General features: G+C 37.8%; 1 protein-coding gene across 1 annotated transcript; it reads right to left on the reverse strand.

The window, feature by feature from the left end:
• Nucleotides 1-902: 902 nt before the first annotated feature.
• On the reverse strand, nt 903-18,514 carry LOC125678858 (uncharacterized). The gene is made up of 17 exons (XM_056142702.1): nt 18,290-18,514; nt 17,715-17,944; nt 17,484-17,615; nt 8,195-8,397; nt 7,867-7,967; nt 7,566-7,711; nt 7,346-7,457; nt 6,918-7,030; nt 6,722-6,828; nt 4,632-4,780; nt 4,326-4,493; nt 4,118-4,242; nt 2,777-2,919; nt 2,472-2,542; nt 2,121-2,247; nt 1,662-1,946; nt 903-1,374 (listed from the first exon to the last, which is right to left on the reverse strand). Exons 1-17 carry the CDS (start codon nt 18,512-18,514, stop codon nt 1,190-1,192), a joined length of 2,622 nt encoding a protein of 873 aa, XP_055998677.1. The 3' UTR covers nt 903-1,189.
• Nucleotides 18,515-25,647: the final 7,133 nt, after the last annotated feature.

A 25,647-nucleotide genomic window follows, 5' to 3' on the forward strand; every position in this document is an offset into this window, starting at 1 on the left:
ATCAGACAAAATAATCTGTGACCAATGATTAAGTGATTTTAAGAATTGTCAATTGATGACTTTTCTCCACGTTTGTTCCAAAATAAATATCAGGAAATTAATTCAACCACATTAAATATGGAAAAGTGCTGAGCGACTGTTATTTGTTGTCATGAATATAATGGATTTATTGTAGAATTGAATGTTTTAAGTTCTTGCAATCTTTTCTGTTGATAATTCCAATGGTATTTTTTTTTTTTTTTACAATTGTTTTGATTGGACAAAAATTAAGCTAAATGAGAATTTACACATTAATAAATCCGAAAACGCTTATATACAGGCCTGAAAACAAATAACAGTGCGGGGAAACTATTCAAATGTTTAAAGTTGATGAATTGAATACAGGGAACAGATTGGAATTGTAAGAATTAAGCATTCCTTTTTAAGAATTTATCGATGTGTAAAGTCGATTTATCGATGGAATTTGGTTTTGTAAAACTTCATTTAAATTTGATGAAAAAAAATCATTGAAATATGACAAAATTACCCGTCTTCGATTTATGCAAAGCACGTTTATTCAGTTTGTGAACAAAATGTCAAGAGTTTACACAGAGACAAATTCTTTTGATAAATTCTTCAAAAAGAATGTTTAATATCTAAATAAAAATTTTCAAGAGGAAGGTTAATTGATTGATTGAATATTGTTTTACGTCCCTCTCGAGAATATTTCACCCATATGGAGACGTCACCACTGCCGGTGAAAGGCTGCAAAATTTAGGCCTATGCTCGGCGCTTATGGTCATTGAGTAGGGAGGGATCTTTATCGTGCCGCACCTGCTGCAATACGGGATCTCGGTTTTTACGGTCTCATCCGAAGGACCGCCCCATTTAGTCGCCTTTCACAACAAGCGAGGGGGTACTGAGGATCTATTTTAACCCGGATTCCCACGGGATTTTAAGAGGAAGGAGTCAACTTTACAATAACTCATTATATACTGATTATCCGTAACTCACAAATTACAGTGTATATGTATATTCTAATTAATATATTGATAATGCACTGTACAATATTTCACATTTAATGATATGACATGTCAACAACATTAATATTTCACGCTTGTACGAGGCATCCTGTTAATCCTGCAGATTGCAGAGTTGCTAGATAGACTTTTTGAACCAGAACCCTTGCTCCGTGACGGCATATCAGAATTTACTGCTTTCTTGCTCCCTGTGGAGTTTGATACTGGTTGAATTCTTCTGCGGTCATTTTGAAACTGCCACATGTTGGGAAGCCCTCGGGTACAGGTTGCATGTCTGAAATATCGCCCTCCTGGAGAAGGACGGCCATACCTGCGATTTGATGGAGTTCGATGTGGCAGTGCATAAACCAAAAACCTGAAATAAGCACAGCAGAGTGATAACATCCATTCCTGGTCATTTTTACTCACACTGTGTTCTTGAAACCCAAGACCTAGATAGATATGAGTCTTTGTGGAAAATATCAGGAAAACATTTGTGTGGAATTAAGAGAAAGCGCATTGTCCAATTAAAAAAATCCATGGATAGTTTTCTCAAATAAAACATGTACGTGTACATGTGAATTGGTAGCTCAATAGGACTTCATATCTAAACGTTGAATCTGAAAAGAAATAAAATAAAACGGCGTTTCAATCAACAGTTACCTGGATTGTCCGCTTTCAGTCTGAGTACAACGTAGCCATTTCTCGGCACTGCTATCGTGTCCTTCTGTGGTGGATCCTCAAGATTCAGTCCAGGAACATTTCCAAATCTCCAACTTTCATTTCTCCAAGTTGCATCGTTACAACTTTTAGTATTACATAGAATGTCTCTATTTCTGTTCACAAACCTCCCAGAAGTGGCATTGTATGCAGGATATCCAGTCTTTACGACATGAAAATGGTGACCGTGCATATGAACGTGATGTGGCATACCAAAAAATGCATCATCTGTATATAAATAAACATGCGTAAGTGATAATAGTCAATTATTTATTACATTTTCCTTCATACAACGAATATATAAATCTTTAACTTCCCTTTTAAGAGAGAAATACTCCAAATGACTGTTTGCATTGACAAACTCAATAGAAAATAATTATTTATGACCAGCACTATCCATACCCATATTGAGCAGAATCATTTGAACCGTTTTATCTTTTTCCAGATTCACGATATACGTGCATGCACAGTGATCTGTGCAATCCAGCGTATCGCAGTTGACTGTTGTGTTGGCCTGCTTTGGGTAGATCTGCAAAACGTACACGAGAACCATTATCATACAATTCAGAATTGACCCCCCCCCCCCCCCCTCGAATTTCATCACAGTTCAACATGCAACAATTTGTTACATTCGGTATATGGAAGTCATGTTAAATCCTCTAAACCGGACATTCCTCCCCACAGTGATTTGTCATTACAAATGTCTGATGTACGGAGTGTTGATACAGTAGCGTATCAGTATGAATTGTTTACCTGAGGTGGGGATGTGGGTGGAACAAACACCTGGCCGTTTACTGCCGCGGTAAAGGGGATTTTTGCAGTAGCTAGAGTAAATGAACAGTAAATATACATAAAACTGAATGGGATGAATTACACTTTCTGTAATAATGCTCAGTGGCCTGCATCATCAATTCATTTCTTTGTCATACTATTTAAGCGCAAATCTATTTCTCATATGTAGCACTCAAATCAATTCAGTAATCTATTCTTTAAGATATATGATTTTTAAAAAAGATTTTCGCAAATCAAACTATGTCAATTGACACTGCTCAACTTACAAGAGAAATGAAAGTTCAGAAATATTTCTTGAATCTCATCAGCAGACGTGGCGATAGGAACTGGATGGGCCTGCAACTGTTCTGCTGTTGATCGCAGATCGGAGGCGGCAACACACTCAATAGTGTGGCTATCGGGATACTGTCTGCAAATAAGACATATATAAATTATAATGAGCGAATCATTGAATTTCATGAAGATAAAGTAATATAATGGTTAACAGTAATTAGGCGTTAGACAAATAAATAATGATCATGTAGGAAATAAGGTTATTGAGTATCACAATAAAAAAAATCTTATTCGTCATTGTACAGCGAATCGTCGATGTAATGAATTTTGGCAACTAGAATGCATTTACTGAACGCTTCTGGGAGAAAGATGCTTGGAAAACTAATGTGAATCTAATATTCAAGAACCAACAACAACAGAATAACACATTTTGAATATTCTCATGAAGCAAAGTTTATTCAAAAGATTTTACAAAAGAAGAAAAAAAATCTCTTGCTGTGACCTTGAACTCGACATTTAAATATATCGACGTTTTTTCTGTTAAAAAGAATCATTTTCATTTACATATTGATTCGACATATCCCCGTGAACCCGATTCCAGATAGTCCTCCACATCTGCTTCGTACTTAGATATTTTAATGAAAATAAATATTAAAGCAAAATAACAACTTAACATTATGACAAACGGAATGGTTTTAGCTTCTCCGTCGTCAACTTCCCATATTCATTTAGCAATATTCCTTAATCAGCTGCATATGATATTCATGTCGTTCAACTGATTCGATACATAAGAGCTTGTTCTGCGTATGATCAGTTTTTTAAATCAAGGCAGGCTACAAACAAGTTGATGTTACAGGGGATTCAACAGTCTCGTTTAAAGTCAGCATTTGGTAAATAGTATGGTCGTTATAATGATCTAGTTTGCCAATACATAATATCATTGTGTCAAATGCTGGCTGGCGTGTTTCATACCGATTGCTAGGTCGTTGATGACACGCTGATTTTGACTAAGGATAACTCTGTTTACCTAATTGGGGTGTGACCGATCGAAAAAGGATGCTTAATCCTCTTAAATAACTGATCCCACCTCTGATGTGTCCAGGGGTCTGTGTTTGCCCAATTCCCTATTTTGTATTTCTAATAGGAGTTATGAAATATATCACTGTTCGTTATCTTCACCTTGCATATATGTAACAATGCTGCACAGGTAACGTTTGTGGATTGTGTATAGGTAACATATAAACACTTGTTTTTATTCAGGGGTGTGTGTGCTAAGATTTTGTTAGAATTCATTAATAAAGCAATGTATGTTGCATAAGAAGAGTTTTACTCACCCAAAAGGGCAGTTGATAACCCGACAGGGATCTCTGGGTCGGCATTGGTTTCTCCTACTTCTCGGATTAACATCACGGGTGCCGTTATATCTCAAAATAGCGAATCCAGTGTTAGGATTTATAGGCTGAAAAATGAAAAGTTAGATATTTCATTTGAGATCTTGAAATCTACATTAAAAAGATGAACAACTTAACGAGGTAAAACCACCCCTGCATTGTTGGCTGCTTCCAGGGTCTCCATACGTATCCAGTAGTTGTTGATGTCCTCTGAAGCCAACACTATGAAATCCACTCTCTCACCTCCAAACACCATCACCGATTCGGCGCTAGTCATGATTACCTCATTGCCATCCACAGATATCAATTGGATATTATGCTAAATGTAAGAAAAAGTGAGACAAACGAAAGATGAATTGACTATAGACATCCCAAGGGGATGAAGGTGAAGATATATAAAATAAAAATATTTTGTTTAAAGAAGTAATGTTTGAATATGATTAACTAAATCGGTTACCTTGTCTACTGAAACGCGGAAGCCATACAGCATGCTGACGTTGATGACCCTGAACCTGTAATAACCGTACCGGTTAACGGTGAAGGATTCCAGCGGTAGGTCGGGGATGCCCGGCTGCTCCAGGTTATCTTTGTTGAGATAGTGATTACCTAACAGAAAAAAAGCAACAGGTGACGTAAATAATTGATACTATGAATTGTGTATGAATGTTCAATGCAACTACATGGTATTTCTAAAGCTATTATACTGTTGATCACTGTACGTTATCTTCACCTTTCACTGTTATCAAATTGTTTCCCATATAGGGCTCATGGAGGGTGTGACCGGTCGACAGGGGATGCTTATTCCTCCTAGGAACCTGCTCTCACCTAGGGTGTGTCCAGGGGTCCATGTTTGCTCAACTATCTATTTTGTATTGCTTATGGGATTTATGAGATTGATCACTGTTCATTATCTTAACCTTTCATTATCATCACAGTGCCGGATGCATCATCATTGAGTACTCATAGCTTAAAGACTATATTATATATTGACAATGGGCGGAACGTGTTTAAGCTCGATGGGATGTACATTGTATATACATTACATAGTTCTTTTATCTGCTAGAAACATTTGTCGGCGTCGAGTCAAATATTAAACATTAAAAGTGAACAAAGGTGCCACAAAGATTTTTTACTCGCTAGTAAAAGGTGAAAGTGCAAATTTTGAAGAAATTGACTGTGTGAAATTGGACAAAAGGTTAGAATATGTTTACATGGATATGCGTAAAGAGGATGAATTAAATTGGAAAGTGAATTCACTGGACACAATTTCATATCGTGATTTTCAGGAAACTTCGTGTACAGACAGTAACAAATGTTTGAGAGATATTTTATCTGAAGCGAAAAGAATTAGAAAGGGGAATTGGTTCACCGCCCTTTTTATCTCAGACACTGACTTGCAAGCGCTGTATATTAGTATGAACCTTACGTTTATCGTCATTACCATTGAAATTTCAGTTTTCTAAACTGTTTATATACAAACATACTGTTGAAATATTGGTTTTTATTAACAGAATTAAATACAAGTACAGTTGTAAGAAGAACACCATGGCTAATGGCGATAGCGAATTCGGAGTTTTAACGAGAATTTTAAGTAATAGGAAATTATTCTTAGTAAATAGCGTTATAACGAAATTGAGTGGCGATAATGAAAGAGGTAACTCTACATCATTTAACTATCCGATCGAGAATTTTTCTCATATGGAGATGGCACCATTGTCGATGACGGGTTGCAATATTTAGGCATATGCTCGGCTCTTAGGGCCTTTGAGCTGGGAGGGATTTTTATTGTGTCACGCGTATGCGCTCAAGTATATTAATTTACCTACCATACATGTACATGTTAAAAACATCAAATTTGACGATTCCCACGAAGCAACCTTATTTTTCGCATTGAAACCGGACTGTATATTGTTTAACGTCCCTCTCGAGAATCTTTCACTCATATAGAGGCCGTCACCATTGCCAATGAAGGGCTGTAAAATTTAAGCCTATACTAGGCACTTATGACCTTTGAGCAGGGAGGGATATTTATCGTGCCAAACCTACTGTGATACGGGGTCTCGGTTTTTGTGGCCTCATCTGAAAGACCGCCCCATTTACTCGTCTCTTACGTCAAGCAAGGGATACCGAGGACATATTCTAACCCGGATCCCCACGGTTTCAGAATGAAAGGTAAAGATGACTAACAATAATCAATATCATAACTCCATGTGAAAGTAGAATATGAAAGAATTTCTGTTTGCCATTAAGTTGAGTTATTAGTTTGCCTTCAATATCTATTTTCAATAAAATATTTAAGTACGAAGCAGTTGTGGAGGACGCTGTGGTGTCTTGTTAGATTTTATAACTATATAAGATGTTCGTATGATTTTTCGAAATATGAAAATTGAATTCATCTACTTCATTTGATTTCGCGTCGACTACAAGAAAAAACTTAAACTCCCCCAAATGAAACTCATGTGATAATTTTCAATGACGGTAGAGGATTTAATGAAATGTCATGTATTTTTTTGTTTACTGAATAAAGCCATGTGGATATCATCTTACCTCTACCGTTAATAAGAGCTGATTCGAAAGGAAACAAACTCACTGACCCACCAGTCGTATCAGAGGTGATTCGGTAACATTCCGTTTCATTGAATCCTTTAGAATATCTGTTATGAAATATGATACAATAAAAATAGATTTATATGTAGAGGATGTCTTTACATACCTTTTTGTTTAAAAATTCTAAAACACCTACCTGTTCAGACCCCAACCCGTTTCGCTTATGATTTCAATAGAAGAATCCAACTTCCAATCTGCCAGTATCATGACGAAATCACCTGCGACTTCCAGTAAATCACTGCTTGTGCTCTGAAATATTTACATTCTTCAATTTTTTGTCGAAAAGAAGTATACAAGGTTTTCGAAATATCATATTTTCTATAGAAACACAGACTTCATTTCGATTGAAAACTTAGATCATAATATAACTGATGCTAGGGAGTAATTTACTTATGTCGGTTTCCGTTGTACTTCCATAATGCCAATAACCAAGGTATTTATTCCTCGAATAGCTCAACACGAAATTTCATTGCAATCGAATCAAACATGTTTATGATGTTACATCACATAAAGTTAAATTTACATCTAAACATATAACACGAATTCAAAGAATCTATGACTAACCTCTGGATTGTTCGGGTTAGGGAGCACGACAAGTGCCCCTGAGATTCCATCAGTACGCTCTGTACCTAAGTGAGAGTGGTACCAATGTGTTCCTGGTGGATCAGCCAAAAACCTTTCAAGGGATTTATAAAGAAAACAAAGTCACATAATATTGGAATTCTTTTTTTTAAAAGCGCTTACTCACTCTCGTGAATATCAGTAGGACCATGTATTGACTTGCCTATACTGGAATGTCTCACCCGGGTTAATAGGACAGTGTGACACAGTTCCAACTCCGTCCATCCAGGGTGTGTGCCACTGCACCATTCCATGCCAGTGAATAGTAATGCCCTCCATCAGTAAATTGTTCTTGATATTCACAACCACCTAGATCAATTTCCAGTGATCATGGTAAATTCAACTTTGAGTCACGTCGAATTGGTTTAGCGTTTAAGGCATTTATGAATGTTAAAAAGCAAATAATACAGAAAACAGCTACAATACTTGTTAGCTTTGTTTTAATTCACGAAATCTCTTTTTACCTGTTGGCCTTCGTATACTACAACTGAAGGTCCCGGATAATTACCATTGATGCCGTAAATCAACTTATAAGATCCGTCTGCAAAAATGGCTTTATTCGCGTCTATGGGAGATAAATGAAAATATATGCAAGGTATCAGAGTAGTTTATTGTTCGTGTACATTTTAAACACCATTTTCTACATTAAATATCTGCTGTTAACAAAATATTAGACACTCTTTCCTTTATATCTCCATTATACAAACAAACCAGATATTTAGCATAAAACTACTAGAATGAAGGACGATCATTTCTGTAAATGAAAGCAGAATAAAGAATCAAAGAATTTACCTTCATTGATATGAATTGGAACAAACTGATTACAGCCTGTCCGCTTAAAGAGAGAACCATTTCGGACAACAATAGGTTTTCCGGAGCCATTTTCATCGTAATAGATCATTGTCTCGATGTAGTCGATGACCCAATCAAACTCACAGATTTCTTCATCTGGAGGACAGTGCGGTTTCACAGAATGATCAAAACCTAACACAGTTCTAGAAGTAAAGAGAAGTAAAATAGATATTGACAAGAGAGTGAGTAATTTCTCCATATCGAGACAACTTCCTATGATGTGAGATACAGGTGAAACATTCAATTTATATTGTTTGAAAAGCACGTTATTCACGTCAAGGATAAAACTGAATACATGTACTATAATGTAAAACTTAAACGGTACCAGTATTGATGCACCAGGTAAGGTAGACAAAATCTCCCCACTACAAAATATCTAGTATCCATTAAAGGTGGTAATAACATTAGTGTTTGAAATACCATACATTAAACCGTTCATGCACTTGTGAATTTAAGATAATTACAATGAATTTGGAAGTAAAAGTCAGGAACTGCAGCTTTGAAGCCTAAAAAAGTAGAAAGTACACATATCATTATTATTTACATGAGGGTTTGTTGTGATTGGTGTGTATGAAAGAAAGTTTATACTGAATGATGCATCAATGCATCTGCTAAGTACTTAAATATTTGATTGAAAATGGATATTAACGGCAAACTAACAACTCTACTTCATGACAAACGGAATGATTTCAGCTTCTCCATCGTCAACTTCCCATATTCATGTAGCAATTTCCCATTATCACCTGCATATGGTGTGTATATCCCTCAACAGATTAGATACAGAAGAGCTTGTTCTGCTTATGATCAGCTTTTAAATTGAGGCAGGCTACTGACAAACAACTTGATGTTACGCGAGTTTGCACGAGCTACTGACGTATTACATGTAATCATGGAAATTCGCAAGATGTGCATTTTGATTAAATATGCTGAAGTAAAATAACATGAGAATTACCATAAAGATACAGTTGGCATATCACATATAGATCTTGTCATCACTCCGCCCAATGTGTACCGATAGAGTGGTCTAGAGGCAGAGCGTTCGCCCCGCATGCGGAAAGTCGGGGGTTCGAATCCCGGCCGCGATAGACCTAAGTCGTTAAAACAGGTAGTGACAGTTCCATCGCCAAACGCCCGGCATCAAGTGTGAATGTCACGGGTTCTCGGTAATGACCTCAAAAACGGACGGGACGTTACAGTAGGTGTGGCAACCAAAAAATCCTCACTGCTTAATGTCCATAAGCACCTAGCATAGGCCTACATATGAAGCCCTTCCCTGGTCTTGGTGACGTCTCCATATGGGTGACAAATTCTCGAGAGGGACGTTGAAAAGATGCAATCAATAAATCAACCACCCAATGTGAATTAAAAATAGATCTACCCCCACCCATGTTAGGCCGTTCTTGACACAATGATTCTGACTACGTATTACTCCGTTTACCTGATCAAGACGTAAGGCTCTCGGCGGCTGTGACCGGTCGACTGATGATGTATGTCCAGAGGTCTGTGTTTGCCCAACTCTTTATTTTCTTGTCCTTGTGGGAGTTATGAGATCGATCACTGTTCGTTATTTTCACCTTTCATAAATGTGATGTTTCTAAACTAACCTAAATAGAAAAGCAATCTAACACTACAAATAGACTGCAAAGGATGAGAAGAAACAGAACGTCTACATATCAAAACTATCGAATGTAATATGAGAGAAAAGTCTGTTTCTATCGACTATCACGACTGAACTGAACTAAACAGTCTTACAATGGATAGAGTTTAAAACAAAGAATAACTTAACTAATCAGTAATTGTAATCAACATCACGAACAATTCGAAAAGGCCTAGGGACGATTCGTCCCTTCATCATTCTAACTTTCGTCTTTCAAATCATATCATTGTATTGCTTCAGGTTTTTGATTTCCTAAAGAGTGATTCATTCAAATTTAATTTAGTGGTGAATCTAATTCAACGTACGATTTATCTTATCGGGTTGATGGTGGGTGTGACCAGTCGATCCTCCTAGGCACCCGATCCCACCTATGGTGTGTCGAAGAGTCCGTGTTTGCCTGGCCCTTCAGTTATATCTATATTCGTAAAGCTTTTTCGTTTGCCCTGAAGACGGGGCGGGTCGTCCCTCGAACTTATTGAATTGATCATGTCGTTAGTGATATCGATGCTTTTATGATTTGTTTAACGATCTTGTATTCACTATGTGGATCCGACAAATCTAGGATTGTAGTGCTGTTTTGTATCATTCATCAAATGCATAATCTTGACCAGGTTATTGGGAATTCGAGTTGGAATAGGTCCTCAGTATCCTTTGCTTGTCGTAAGAGGTGACTAAAAGGAACGGTCCTTCGGATTAAACCGCAAAAACCAAATCCCCATGTCACAGCAAAAGTGACACGATTAAGATCCCCCACTTTTCAAATGTTATTAGCGTCGAGCATATGTCTACATTTTGCAGCCCTTCACCGGCAATGGTGACATCTCCATATGAATAGCAATTGCTGGAGAGGAATATTAAAGAATATACAATCAATCAATTGATCCGCCTGAATATCTATTTTCCTGTTTGTTTCATAGTTTGTCTCAACTAACCTCCCCTTACACTTCATTTGTTTGCCATTTTTTTCCGTGTATTTGTCTTTGTCGTTTGACTCGTATCTATTGGTTGCCTCGCTTACATTTGATTTATCTAATGCCTAATACAATGTAATTGAACGTATAACTTGTCTTCGTTCGTTTCGGCCTTGGGTGTCGAACATGTGTTTTCATGTTGTTCCATTATTGTATTGTTCCAGATTCGTCCTCCAACACAGTGTTTTCAACGTGTAACTCAGTTTACTTCTTTTTGGCCTTGAGTATCAACCTTGTGTTTGTAAATCGTTCCATTAAATTTAATCTTTTCATGTATTATTGTCTTTTAAAAACAGCAATTCAAGCACAACTCATAATACTTCGTTTCGGCGGTGAGTTCGCAAATCATATTATCATTATTGTATTGTTCCAGATTTTTGTTTTCCTGAACAATGATTCAAGAGGTCAATTGAATTCAACGTACGACTTACCTCATCGGCCTTACAGCGGGTGTAACCGGTCGGCAGGAGATGCTCACTCATCCTAGGCACCTGATCCCATGTTTGGTGCGTCCAGGGTTCCAGGTTCGCTTGGTCCTCCATTTTCATTTATATTAGTATCAACAATTTCATTTGCTCTGAATAAGAGACGGGTCGCCCATAGGGCTTACTGAATTGCTCGTGCCGGTGGTCATATCGGTGTTTTTATGATTTTTAAAAATGATCTTATGCCTACTATGTGGATCCGCGACTTCTAGGTATCGGGTGTTGTTGGATTGTAGTGCTGTTTTGTATCATTATTCATCCACTGCATTATATATATATATATATATATATAATTTTGTTTAATGACCGTGTGTACACTATAGAGAGCCGCCACGTCAAACCCAGGCTTGTTGAGTTGTATATCATGATTAAGAAAACGATGTTAAAAGAAATGCAAAACCCCACGTATTGTTGTTGCATTTTGTGTTCTTATTTTCAACGTTGTTGATAATCTGCGATATCGAGCTATGTTCTTTGATTTGTTTGGTAATAAAACATGATTACATTGCCCTTTTCGATTTTTTGATGCAGAATCGTAAAAATAATATAAAGAGAGAAAACTTATAAAAATGAATACGGGTCTATGCATACACTTATATCGGTGAAGACTGCACAAAGTAACGGTATTTTACATGTACTTAATGCAAGCTAGCATCCAAGTTTTATGGGCTTTTGACTAGGGAGTCTGTTAAATCATTCGTATGCACAGTCAATGCACGACTTTAATAAAGTAAATATATTTAAGATTTAATATATGTATAATAATGGACTGGATTTGTCGAAAAATAATCCCAATTAACCGGGTGTTGCTAAAACGCGGTACGGAAAATGGTACGGGTTATTCTGGGTTCAAGTATTAAATGTCAATTGTTTGCTCCTATACATATTTCATTTTTTACTGCAAGCTGTGAACACAATCTTTGATTAGTTATAATAAGATATCTTTAAAACTACATGTATTGCTATTATTTTGATAAACAAAATGTATCCTTATATACCTTCAGCTATGGTGCTTATTTTCGTGCATATTTTGTGAATTCGCAAACGCATTTCATCCCCATATTAGAACACGCTTTCTAATTTAAATCATACCCGATTAATAATTGAAATGTAAAAATTAATTGATGTTGGTTGGTTGCTCGAGAACCTTTCACTCATATGGTCACGTCACCAATGCCGATGAAGGACTGCAAAATATAGGCCTATGCTCGGTGTTTATGGCAGTTGACCAAGGAGGGATCTTTATCGTGCCACAGCTGCTGTGACACGGGACCTTGGTTTTTGCGGTATCATCTGAAAGACTGCTCCATTTAGTAGCCACTTACGAGAAACAAGAGGTACCGAAGACCTATTCTAAACCCGGGTCCCCATAGGACTGAAAATCAATTGACGATTTTGAAAGAAAAAAAAAAGATTCCCACGACGTATTACGGATGTCGATTGTCATTTTACTGAAATACAACGTCAATTTGATATTGTCATTTGCAATGTTGATTGATTCATTATTTTGCTACCTTCGAGAATTTTTCACTCGTATTGAGACGTCACCAACTGAAAGTGAAGCACCATGAATTTATACCTATACTTAGTGTTCAGGGCCGTAGCAATGAGGGCTCTTTAGCGTGCTATGACCTGACGCGAAACAGGACCTTTGTTTTTAAGGTCATATCCGACAGACCCGTGATTCTCACTTTTAAATGCCGAGTGTTTGGTGAAGGAGCAATCACTACCTATTTTAATACCTTACGTTTGACGCAGAGCGGAGCTCGAACTCACGACCTCCCGGTTACGAAGCGAATGCTCTACCACTGAGGTACCGCTGAGGTACTGAGGTACCGCGACCGGGCATTCTGTGATACATATGCTAGAAGTGGTGTAAATCAAATGTGGATTCTAAAAAAATATGAAGAACATTTAGTAATTTTGAAATCGTAACACCTTTCTAAAAAGTCAACAACATCAAAATGTTTAACTTTTCAACACTTTACACGACCATTCTTCACGATAAATTAAAGACTATACTTCTTGACATCATAGACAGTTGCTTCTTTAACAATAATGGGAAACAGAAATATTCATATCTTATGATCAATCATCCAAAAATTACGTTGTTAAACACCATTCTGATTCCAAACACAAGAACTGTGAAGTTGAAATAAAGAACATGCTGGAGTTCCTCATTGACAATATCTTTGTAGTCTTCGCTGATCAGGTCTTCCAACAATCTGTTGGAATTCCTATGGACACGGAATTGTGCTCTTTTGTTAGCTGACCTGCTTTTACATTCTTATGAAGCTATAATTCATTCAAAACTTCTATGTGAAAAGAAACAATCTCTTGCTGTGGCCTTCAATGCGACATTTAGTTATATCGACGACAATTTATCTATTAACACTAATGATTTTAATTCATATGTCGATTCGATATATCCTTGTGAACTCGAAATAAAAGACACCAGAGAGTCGTCCACTTCTGCTTTATACTTAGATATTTTATTGAAAATAGATATTAACGGCAAACTAACGACCTTTCATCCATGCAGGTAAGAAAAGAGTTAAGTGTTACATGCAGTAAACATAACCAGTTTGAAACTGGCAAATTTACCACGAACATTGCTATTTTATGGATGATTGGATAGGATGATGAAGTTTACAATGGATCGAACACTCTATATCGGGTGAACCTCACTTCTGATGCAAGGTGAAGATAACGAACAGTGATCAATATCATAACTCCTATAAGCAATACAAAATAGATAGTTGGGCAAACACGGACCCCTGGACACACCAGAGGTGGGATCAGGTGCCTAGGAGGAGTAAGCATCCCCTGTTGACCGGTCACACCCGCCGTGAGCCCTATATCCTATCTTCTTATCCTATATGACAAATAAATATCACCAACATAAAGGGATGATAGGTAAATGCATCCCCCACCTTAGTCAAAGTCCGAGTAAAATGCCGACAAATTTATGTTTGAAGAAATAGAAAACTAATGTGATAACTAATCATCAGCGCCCACTAATGTACATATGGTAGGAGTATGTAGTAATCTCAAAAATAATTTTGCTGTCATTTTAATTACTAATTGATCAATGCTAGAATTTACGAAAACAAAATCTGTGAAGAAAAATGCAGAGGCCTTGAAAATAGGAACAATGAATTGAAATTCATTTCAACATATCCTTGTAAACTTCAGGCTTGGATATCAACCAAATCACGAAAATAAAATAAAACGATATAGAGATCGTATTTTGTGTGATGAAAGCGAACTCGTCACACGTTGACGCTGTTGATATATTGTCGACAATGATGTATTACTTGATTTTTTTTTTTTTTTTTACAAAATTTTACACCTACGCTTGTAGATGGATAGATAGATATATCTCTATGTGTGTGTGCTTAAATTTTGACGTCCCACCCCGAAAATGAATACATTGAGGGGAGGAAAAGTCGTGATACAGACAGAAGGATGATCCCTGGAAATGGATTCCGTACCTCTATGTTTCCATTGAATCAATTACAGGAAAGGCGGACTTTTTACTTCAGTGAGAGGGAGAGAGGGAGTGCCATATTCTTGACTTATACATAAAAAAAGAATTGAACACCTTATACCACCAGCCCTCGTTCAACAACACTGGAAGAATAAAACATGTTTTTATTTTCCTTTTCATTGTTACACAGTGTATTTCAATCAGTTGTTTCATTTACGTGTATATTAACCAGTACTACGAATAGTAGATTCAATACTATCAATATTTTGTACATGATTACGAGGGTTCTGTTAGAATTAAATTATAAATAAAAATCTTAAATTTAATTTTAAATTTTATCTCCTACCCTTATCTTTTTATCTGCTGTTTTTCAGTGCAAGGTGAAGATAACGAACAGTGATCAATCTCATAACTCCTATAAGCAATACAAAATAGATAGTTGGGCAAACACGGACCCCTGGACACACCAGAGGTGGGATCAGGTGTATTGCGTTTCCCTGTGTCTGTTTTTAGTTATATCGAAGTCTCTTTTTTATGGGTTTGACAGTAGTCCCGTATTTCTAGTTTCAACCAGGTTTCGTAATGAATACCGGTGACAAGTCAAATCTGAGACTTCAAAATTAGTCAGTGACTAAGCCAAATTCACGACATTAGATCTGAGAGTGGACCTCTTTCGGATATGATATTAAAAGCTAAATAACCCTCAAACAATAGCCTTGAACATCTTGCATAAGTCACAAGTTATTGTAATTCTCCTTAAACTGGTAATCATGATATCTCTATACAAGTGCAAAATTCTGGAATGAAATTAGAACATGTTCTGCGTGTGATTAGATCGAGGCAGGTTACTGAAAAATGAGTTGATATTACAGGGGTTTCAACATCGTTGTTTAAAATCAGCATTTATAAATTATTTGCTTGCTATACACAGGCAAAATCGCAACATATACTTGAAAACATACGTTTACCTTGAGTGCTCTATTTACCAATTGCACTTTTGTTGCAATTTTATCAATGTACGGATCACTTTGTTTACCTGATCAACATATAAAGATCACAGCAGATGTGACGATCATTAGGGAATGACTTCTCTCCATACTACGCACCTGCTCCCACCTATGGTGTTTCTAGTACTAGTGGTCCGTGTTTTCTCTGTTCTCAATTTTGCATTCTTTAAATACGATTCATGAGATTGATTGGTGTTCGCTGAATTTACCTTCTTCATACTATTAAACTTTAAGTCAGAAAGGTGCATGGACTGACTTCAACATTTATTGTTAAGGGTTTTAATATCAGAACAGAATTACGTGATAAATCACCACATTTCATATACAGTGGAATAAATATTTGTTACATTATGTTGTAATGTTGTACATACATCTTATTCTTATGAGCTGCACCCCATGTTCATATACAATTATCTATTTTAAGTGAATAAATCATTGTCTTTTCTAAAGTAAACAAGAGATTCGCAAATTTCAAACAGATGTTGAGGTTCACACTTGTCACCCTTTTTCCACGGACACGCCACGTCCTAATGATAGACATAATATTGAACACCTGATGGAAACACTCCAGATCATGATGATAGGTGGGACACTGAACGCCTGATTGAATTAATCCACGTCATAATGGTACGCGGGGCACTGAGCGCCTGATTCAAATACTCCACGTCATAATAATAGGCGGGGCACTGAAAGCCTGATTGAAATATTCCACTTCATAATGATAGACATGACACTGAACGCCTGGTTGAAATACTCCTTGTTATAATGATTCGCGGGAAACCGAACCTCTGATTGAAATAATCCATGTCATGATAATAGACAGGGCACTGAACGCCCGATTGAAATAGTCCACGTCATAATAGTAACATAGCTCAATAAAGTGATTTCCTACACACAAAGAACACCAGAAAAACACTTATAAACAGATATATTCACAAATACACACAAGGGGTTAACAAATACAATGACTACAATGCTGCGCAATTAAATCCCCGTCCGCTTGCCTAGAGTTCGCGGGTAAGAGAGAGAGAAAAACACGTGCAGGCTCAGAGGACTCCGAGCCCGACCAGAAATACCAAAAATCCACCCCCCAAAATCACTACACTCCCCCCTCTTTTGAGGAGGAATGTCCCAATTCCGATAAATTAAACCTGCAACACTGTAGCTTACATTAGATACATACAATCTACAAATAAATGAATGAATTACACCTATGATTTACAGAATGATAAACTTTACTCTATAAAATCATAGCAATTTAGCAGTCCAAAATGTTCACAACACAGAAAGTCACGGTCACACAACGCATCACAGAAAATCCAGTAACAGGAAAGTCACATCACAGAGTCACATACGGTCACAAACTTTCCACATGAAAACGTCACACGACAGGCATCATCTTGGACATCGGACACGGCACATCACACCAGAGGACATCACATATTCCAGGTCAGCAGATCCGGAAACACCACAAGGAAATACACCTGCCCAAGAACGGGCTGGGTTACGGCAGCCTAATCTACCCTTCCCCGCATTTCGGGGTACTGTGTGCACGGAGGAGTTCACACCCCTCACATAACTCATTAACTTTCTTTCGTACCCCCTTGCGATGACCAAACCTGGGTTGCCCCTGGTTCACCGTCAGTTGAACCTGGGATGCATAGCCATCATCCCACGACCAATGGAAACTCGCGAAGCCACGAGCAACAAACACATCCCATTCATTGCTTAGACGTTTATCAGGAGGAAGCCTCTCAGTCAGAGAAGGAACACTGCTATCCCACTAGGCTGAACGGGACAGAGCCACAAATCCCGCATTTGCGGGGTCATCTCCACGAGACGCAACATACCTTCCATCAGACCAACACACAAAGGTACATTTATCAGGTGCCTTGGGGACAGACACCCCCGGGAACTGATAGGCCACTGCTTCAATCATGGCTGGGGCATTGGTAATGATTAGACTGTGCCCCTCAGCAACAGTCTCTAACACTACAACTGAGGCCTGCATGCTTTCACTTTTACATGGAATACCGACACAGCCCTCATCACAAACCTCCGCGCATGCATCGATTCCAACCTGGAATAATCCAGACTCACTAACATGACACTCAACTGCATCCTAGCCCCCAGACTCGTCCTCTGCATCCTAGTACTGGCCATCAACAGAATGCAAAAACCAGAGCCCGTGCCACATCAATTTCCCGCCGTCCAGCACTACTGGTCCAACCATACAAACTCAGCTGATCATGAGCTGAGAGACATGATATACCGACCACACCAGACCGTGCCTCAACCAGACATCCCGACTCGACTGTGGAAGGATCATCATCCACATCGCAGAACACATCAACAGCAATGTCAACATCAAAACCCAGAGAACACTCAGAGCTACCCCGAGAAGTCATAAACTATGACAACCAACACTATCCCCGGTGTTCTCCAGCCCACCACCCTGGTGACTAACACCTGCCTCAGTGTCCTCCGGCCAACCACATAACTTCTCATTTGCGCCTGGCAGCACTCCCGTCTGCGCCGACCCTGTGTCCCTGACGCCTACTTCACTCCGGGCCCTCTGAACAACCACACCCGTCGACAACAAAACACTACTGCCCACCACAGACTCACAACTACTCGGTTTCACTGGCATTCTGACCTCATGACATGCACTGTCGACTACTGACCTTGCTGTAATGGAGCTACCTAATAAGGGTTTACGGAGCACCTGCCCCGACCTATTTTGAGCCCCGACCAACTAACACGCACTGACTAGACAACTTGGGACCATCGTAACATTACCCCCCGCAGTACCCCTGTCACCCAGCGACCCCGTATCCCCTACTTGGGTACCCACCAAGCTTCCCTGCTCGACTGCCTTACCCCCCGGGATGCCCCCGTCACCTATCCATCTCGGACTAATCTGACCAGAATACCAGGTCATCAGAATTACTGCCTAGCCACAAACCAGAAAAATACAAGACAAGGCACAATAATTACATTTAACTATGTAAACTAATAAAATTAACTAAGAAATTCTAACATTTCAAAATGGCTCCCACCTGCGACCACGCGGCCCCCGCAATGATCCGCGGCACCGGTGGGCAAAATATCCTACCGGCGACGCCAATAAAGTGATTTCCTACACACAAAGAACACCGGAAAAACACTTATAAACAGATATATTCACAAATACACAGAACAACTTACAAGGGGTTAACAAATATAATGACTACAATGCTGCGCAATTAAATCCCCGTCCGCTTGCCTAGAGTTCGCGGGTAAGAGAGAGAGAGAAAAACACGTGCAGGCTCAGAGGACTCCGAGCCCGACCAGAAATACCAAAAATCCACCCCCCAAAATCACTACATCAACATTGAACACAGATTGTGTTTAAGTACAAAAAGATATTTGATAAATTTTAGAAAAAAATTGCGCAAGAATAAATACAAAATTAAAAGACAAACCAATCAAACAAATTAAAGACTCTCCACAATAGACTTTTTCACTGCAATTTATGATAAAAATCATTTGATGAAGACGACTGACCTAAACAATTAATTTTATTATTTTGTAAGTCCCTTTCCAACGTTTCTTGCATTAAATCCTTTCGAACTCTCTGATAAGGCAAATATTTAGCGTGCTTTTAAGCGAACTTTAATAAAGAATAACAAGCCGTAATGCGAAAGTTTTAGATATATGTTTTGAACATTGATACACGTATCTTACAGTTTAATATGAACAATTCGAATTGTTCTTCCTGCTGATCTTACATTTGTTAAACAGATTGTTTTTTTTTTTAAACATTATGGTTAATACTTTACTGTTTAATGTCCCGCTTTAGGACTTTTCACTCATATGGAGATGTCACCATTGCCATTGAAGGGCTGCAAAATTTAGGCCTATATAATGCTCGGCGCTTACGGCCTTTGAGCAGGGAGGGATCTTTATCGTGTCACACCTGCTGCAGCATGGGACCTCAGTTTTTGCGGTCATATCGGAAGGATCGCCCCATTTTGTCGCCTTTTACGACAAGAAAGGGGTACTGAGGACCTATTCTAGCCCAGATCCTCGTGGGACGCCGACTTCCTTAATTCTGTTACTTGGCTATAATTATCTGTTACTGACAATTTGTTTTAATTTCATCTTTCTGATACTGATAATTGCAAGTGTCCTTTACTGACAAAATTATCTAGTTTTAATATTTCTTTACTGCATGACAGATTGTTATGATTAAAGTCATTAAACAAGTTTGAACATAGTCTGTGTTATGTGTATCAGAGAGGAATAAGAAGGCATAATAAATATGTTTGCAACAAAGTGAAAACGAGGTTTTACGTAGTATATGTTAATGCATTGTTAACTACAAAGCATGATAAAACAATACAGAGAAACTACTAAAATGGTATTTATCTATTCCTGGTAGTATCTATAAATGGTATTTATCTATTCCTGGTAGTATCTGTAAATGGTATTTATCTATTCCTGGTAGTATCTGTAAATTGTAGAATGAAAATTCATTTCATGGATAGTTTATTAGAAAATGAATATATATATATATATATATATATATATATATATATATATATATATATATATATATATATTTATATTAGAAGTTGATTCGGCACAGTTGTAAATAAATATTGAAAATCAGAATGACACATTCCATAAAAAACAATCATTTACTGATAGCGCTTTCTCCATGTCTGCATGGTTCATCAGGCAGTTCAAATATGTATACAAAAATTGTTTAGTAACGTCTTTGTTATGACGTAAATTAAACGAGTCCTCACTAGGATCTTTTACTTGTTGTTTGTGCACCCTTACTCGCGCATTAAGTTTGTTCGTTTGTCCTATGTAGTTTTCTCCACAAGTTGGGCAAGTGGCACAGTAAATAAGGTTCTCGGATTTACAGTTCAGGTTGGCATTGACTTTCAATATTTTTCCGGATTTAAAAGTAATGGAATCACCCTCTTCTATGTATTCACACGTCCCGCAGCGTGGGTCACCACATTTTTTGACGTATTTGACCTTATTCAGGGAGAAATTGGCTCGAGTTAGTAGTTTTTTTAGGCATGGTGCCTGACGTCGGCTGTTAATAATTTGAGATGAATTCACCACATTTTTCATATTGTTGGATTGTTCCAAAATTGGAAAAAAACGTTTAGCTGTATTTAAGATATTGTGATTCCTTGGATTGTGTGTGACGACGAAAGGCACATTGTTGTTCTGTTTGGTATCTTTTTGGCAGGTTTTCCGAAGTTCTGAAATAGGTATTTTTTCTGCTTGTTGGATTCCAGTATCAATAAGGTTTTCTGGGTAATGCTGTCGTAGCAAATGTATCTTTAATTCTTCTAAGCGTTTTTTACGTAATGTTGAATTTGGAATTATGGTGCATATACGTCTGGCCATATTGTATGGGATATTACGTTTAGTGTGTGACGGGTGACACGATCTAAAATCTAGATATTGATGAGTATCCGTTTCTTTGCTGTATAAATCAGTGGTAATGTGATTGCCCTCTTTTATGATAAATAAATCCAGAAATGGTAGATTTTTAGTGCTCGCTTCCATTGTGAATTGGATTGATTCATGTAACACTAAAATATATAATATATGAATATTGATTAGTTATACATATACACAGTGATCGCAAAGTAATATGAAAAAGCGCCAATACATTGTTATGCTTTACTAAAGTTCCTATAACGAAATTGAAATATGATGATAATTTAAGAAATCAAATAATGAAAAGTAACCTTTCTATCGTAGAAGCCGACCCAGACATGAAAAAAAAAAATCACACGGCCTCTCACCTCTGGTCGGCGCGGGTTCGAATCCCGCTCGCGCCGTTAAGTGAGAACGTTTTCCAGTTTACTTTCGGAAGGTCGATGGTCTCTTCCCAGGTACATTGTATCTGAATTCTCTCTTCCACCAATAAAAACTGGGCGCCACCAGATAACTGAAAAACTGTGTGGCGGAAAACAGCAAAACAATCAATCAAATAATCCGAAGTAAACGATCGACAAAATCCTTCACTTAACTCCATACTAACCAGAGTCAGTTTTACCAGCAATATTAAAGAAACGCCTATCATCACTAGATGTAACAAAACCGAGATACGCTACGTGCCTGTCTATAACTCGAGAGTCGGAATGTTTCCTCAAAAGCGGAAGTAAATTTTCAGTGAAAACGTCAATCACATGTCTTATCTCAAACTTTGTTTATGTAATTACCTGTGCCGGATTCGGCGAAAATAACGTCGGTTAGACAGAACAGATTCGAAAATTTAAATAGCAGTCTACCCATGTAAGCGAACACATTAGAAATTGCACTAAAAACTAATCCGAGTTTTCCCGTTTATAAATTTTACGAAGAAACACCAGAAAAAGAACATGAAACAAAAGAAATAAAACTATTGATTAAAAATAGTAATCTTACTTTAAAGCTACATAAAGCTTGTTCTGAGTATGGTCAGTTTTTAAATCGAGGCAGGCTACTGACAAACAAGTTTATGTCACAGGGATTTCAACAGTCTCCTTTAAAGTCAGTATTTAACAAATTCTATGATATTTATAAAGATCTAGTTTGCCAATACAACCTAACTTTGAGTCAAATGATGTCTGACGTGTTTCATACCGAATGTTAGGCCGCTCTTAGTACATGAAGTTTGGATTACTCCGTTTACCTGATCAAAACATAGGGTTAACGGCGGATGTGACCGATCGACAAGGGATGCTTACTCCTCCTCGGCACCTGATTCCAAATCTAGTATATACAGGGAATCATGTTCTGAAATTTATCATTGTTCGTTATCGTCACTTTCTGAATTTAGTTTTACAAAGTATTGATTTTTACTTTCCCCCGCATTCATGCGATATTACATTTTTCCGTATTATTTTACGAACGTTTTATTATGACGTTATCTTAAAATGTAACAATGTATTGCGCTTTTGATATCACTTTGCAATCATTGTGTACATGTGTAATTAAGCAATACGCATATACTCCTGAAGAACTAGTGAAGCATACTAAACCGGGTTTGTAATATTTTTATCATTAATCATTGACCCAAATCGACCCCGAGACACTTCTGGGATAGACAAACACAAAAAATGCACACAGGTGATCTATCTAATGGAAAATTGCTAGTAACCAAGTACAAAGGCGGTGTTACCTTTATAAAACGACAAGTTTAAATACCTACACAGCATGTGCTGTCATAATAATTCAATAAAAATGTTGGCATTGAAATATTTGAACATGCAACATGATAAATTAAAGCCCGTGTGCTCGGGATTGGGCCAATTAATAACGGAATTCGATTCCTAAACATTGGTAAACATATCAATATATCACGCATGTAGTCGATGTGTATAATGAATATTTTGTAGTATTTCATAATAATGATTAACGCGATATAATGCTGGGCAAATTTGATAAAATGATGAAAATGATCGTATGAGCTGCAAGTGATCTGAATATACAAAGTAAAGAACTAAAGTTTTGTAACAAAGCCAAAGAAAAAAATCGTTCTAAATGCACCTGGATACGTGAATGCAGCAACTCAAGGTACGAATAAATAACGACAATATATGCGAACATGTGCCCTACATATGAAATAAACTGTATTAGATTATGGCGAAACATACATCAATAAATCATTATGCCCAAATTAGTCACAACCATGATACATGTACAAACATCCACACATACTTGAATATTTAATACACGTCCCCTGTGGATCTGATTCCTGCATAATCTATAACATTATCAATGTCAAAATCTAGGTTCACCCAATATCACATTCTTTGTTCATGTATGGCACATAAATATACAAGCTGAATAATATATATAGAATAACGAAGAATTATTTTCCATGGCACATATTACTAATTTTCCTTAACACTTATACCTAGATAAAATCAGTTCATCAGTATAATTCTATAGAAACAGGCAGTATAAACAACCTAAAACTTTACATCCATATGTTATGTATCAGCACTTCATACAATCATATGGACTAGGTACGCATTCTGTAAGTCTGATGACAAAACATTAATGATATCTTACATGCGTTGTTTTTACAGCCCAGAATAATTCAGAGTCTTTTATTCCTCCAAGAGTGCTTCATATCCCAAGAATATCCGACACAACTAGCTAGCAAAAATATCGGCCAAATTGTATAATGTGAAATACACATCCTCAATATGAATTCTTATGCAAGGTGAAGATAACGAATAGTGATCAATCCCATAACTCCTACAAGCAATACAAAATAGACAGTTGGGCAAATTAATTGCACTGGGGCATTGGTAGATGACAAATGATGTTCCTAGCACCGTCTCTTATGTAATGCAATAGTACTGTGGTCACAACGGTCATAAACGCCGAGTATAGGACTAATATATACTAACGCTATTATTGGTTTGTTCACAGGCTAAAACTTCTGTGGTTCTATCATCTTGGGGAGAAGGGAATCGGGATGATTGGTCAGGGTAGTACGCCTAGTAAAAACGACCTCAAAACTAATTCAGTACTGGTAAACATGATGACTTGGTACCAATATATCGGGTCACAGTTTAAGATCAAACATCAAATGTACATTCCCTCGAATGTTACTTATAATCGTCAATTAATGGGGGCGCCGGTAAGGACATGTATTGCTTATGCAATACTCTCAAAATGCTTGTTTTTATTGTTTTTGGCAGGCGATTTATTGTTCTTCACTGCCGATTTACTCAATTGTTCTCTTCTTGGCAGGCAGTTTGTTTTGTTCTTGGTAGGCAGTTTGTTCTGTTCTTTAGAAGCGGTCGAAAACTACTTCCCTCCAGCATCCAATTGTACCCTTTCCATCTGCACGATGGCAATGTCAGCCAAACGCCCGGCCTCATCTTTCTTCGTTACCTTGGTCTGTTTTGCTGTGTGTTTTTATCAAATTCCCGTTCTGAACAGACAGGTGTCTATGTTCTGGGAGGCTCGACGATCGAAATGTTCGGAGAGTTTGATAAGTTTACAGTTTCCTCCTCGTTTCAGTGTCGCTAAGTGTGTCCTCGAACAACCTCTTGAAAGATCTGGAGTCTGGAGAGACAATTGTTGTAAACTCATTTCCCTTAATGTTGGAAGCAGTTCGCGGTGGGGAATGCTCCGTTACATCTCGCGGTGAGGCGTTGGACCGATCTGCGACTGCTTCCAGAGGGGTTGCAGAGATGGAGTGTGATTGCAAAAACGTAGTTGTGCGGGCAGATATCTGGGTTTGGACCTGTCTCCTGGTCTTCCTCATATGGCGAAGTTCAATTGGATGTGTCCTGTTTTTGATCTGGCCAGGGTGCTAGGACTGATTATTGAAGATGAAATACAACTGTTTCATATACGGCTTTGTTTTCCTCGTTCCCTATGGAATGTCGCAAACTCCTTCGCCTCCTCTCAGGTCATGGTGAGTGCAGTTTTCTTAACCCTCTGAAACGTTTGGGCCCCACACCCATGCCGTTGGTATTTCCGCCCCATAGTCACCCCGAATGTTGTGCAACGAAAAATGAAGGCCGAATGGACCGTTGCCATGTGTCTCTCGCAATGCCCCTGCTATTAAAGTGAATTATCTGTGCTCCTCGCACAACCCACACTTAAACTTCGACCTAAAAGATTCAATAGAGATACTAAGGCCCTAATATTCACAATGGTAGGGATAGAAATACGAAGCGAAAACAAAATTTATATCTTTACGATAGGTGTTTGAAAAATACTAGTAAGCTTGTGAAAATTTTGTTTATTTTCCATCTTACT

This window comes from Ostrea edulis, chromosome 1, assembly GCF_947568905.1.
Source record: "Ostrea edulis chromosome 1, xbOstEdul1.1, whole genome shotgun sequence".
Taxonomy (NCBI): Eukaryota; Metazoa; Mollusca; class Bivalvia; order Ostreida; family Ostreidae; genus Ostrea; species Ostrea edulis.

What these genes read in the sequence shown, in the direction of transcription:
- LOC125678858 (XM_056142702.1), bottom strand. Translation starts at nt 18,514, where the DNA reads ATGCCAGTGAAACCGAGTAGTTGTGAGTCTGTGGTGGGCAGTAGTGTT. An exon ending in TGGAGAACACCGGGGATAGT is followed by an intron (nt 17,945 to 18,289) that starts GTTGGTTGTCAT and finishes GGATTATTCCAG; the next exon opens with GTTGGAATCGATGCATGCGC. An exon ending in GGTGAGACATTCCAGTATAG is followed by an intron (nt 7,458 to 7,565) that starts GCAAGTCAATAC and finishes ATCCCTTGAAAG; the next exon opens with GTTTTTGGCTGATCCACCAG.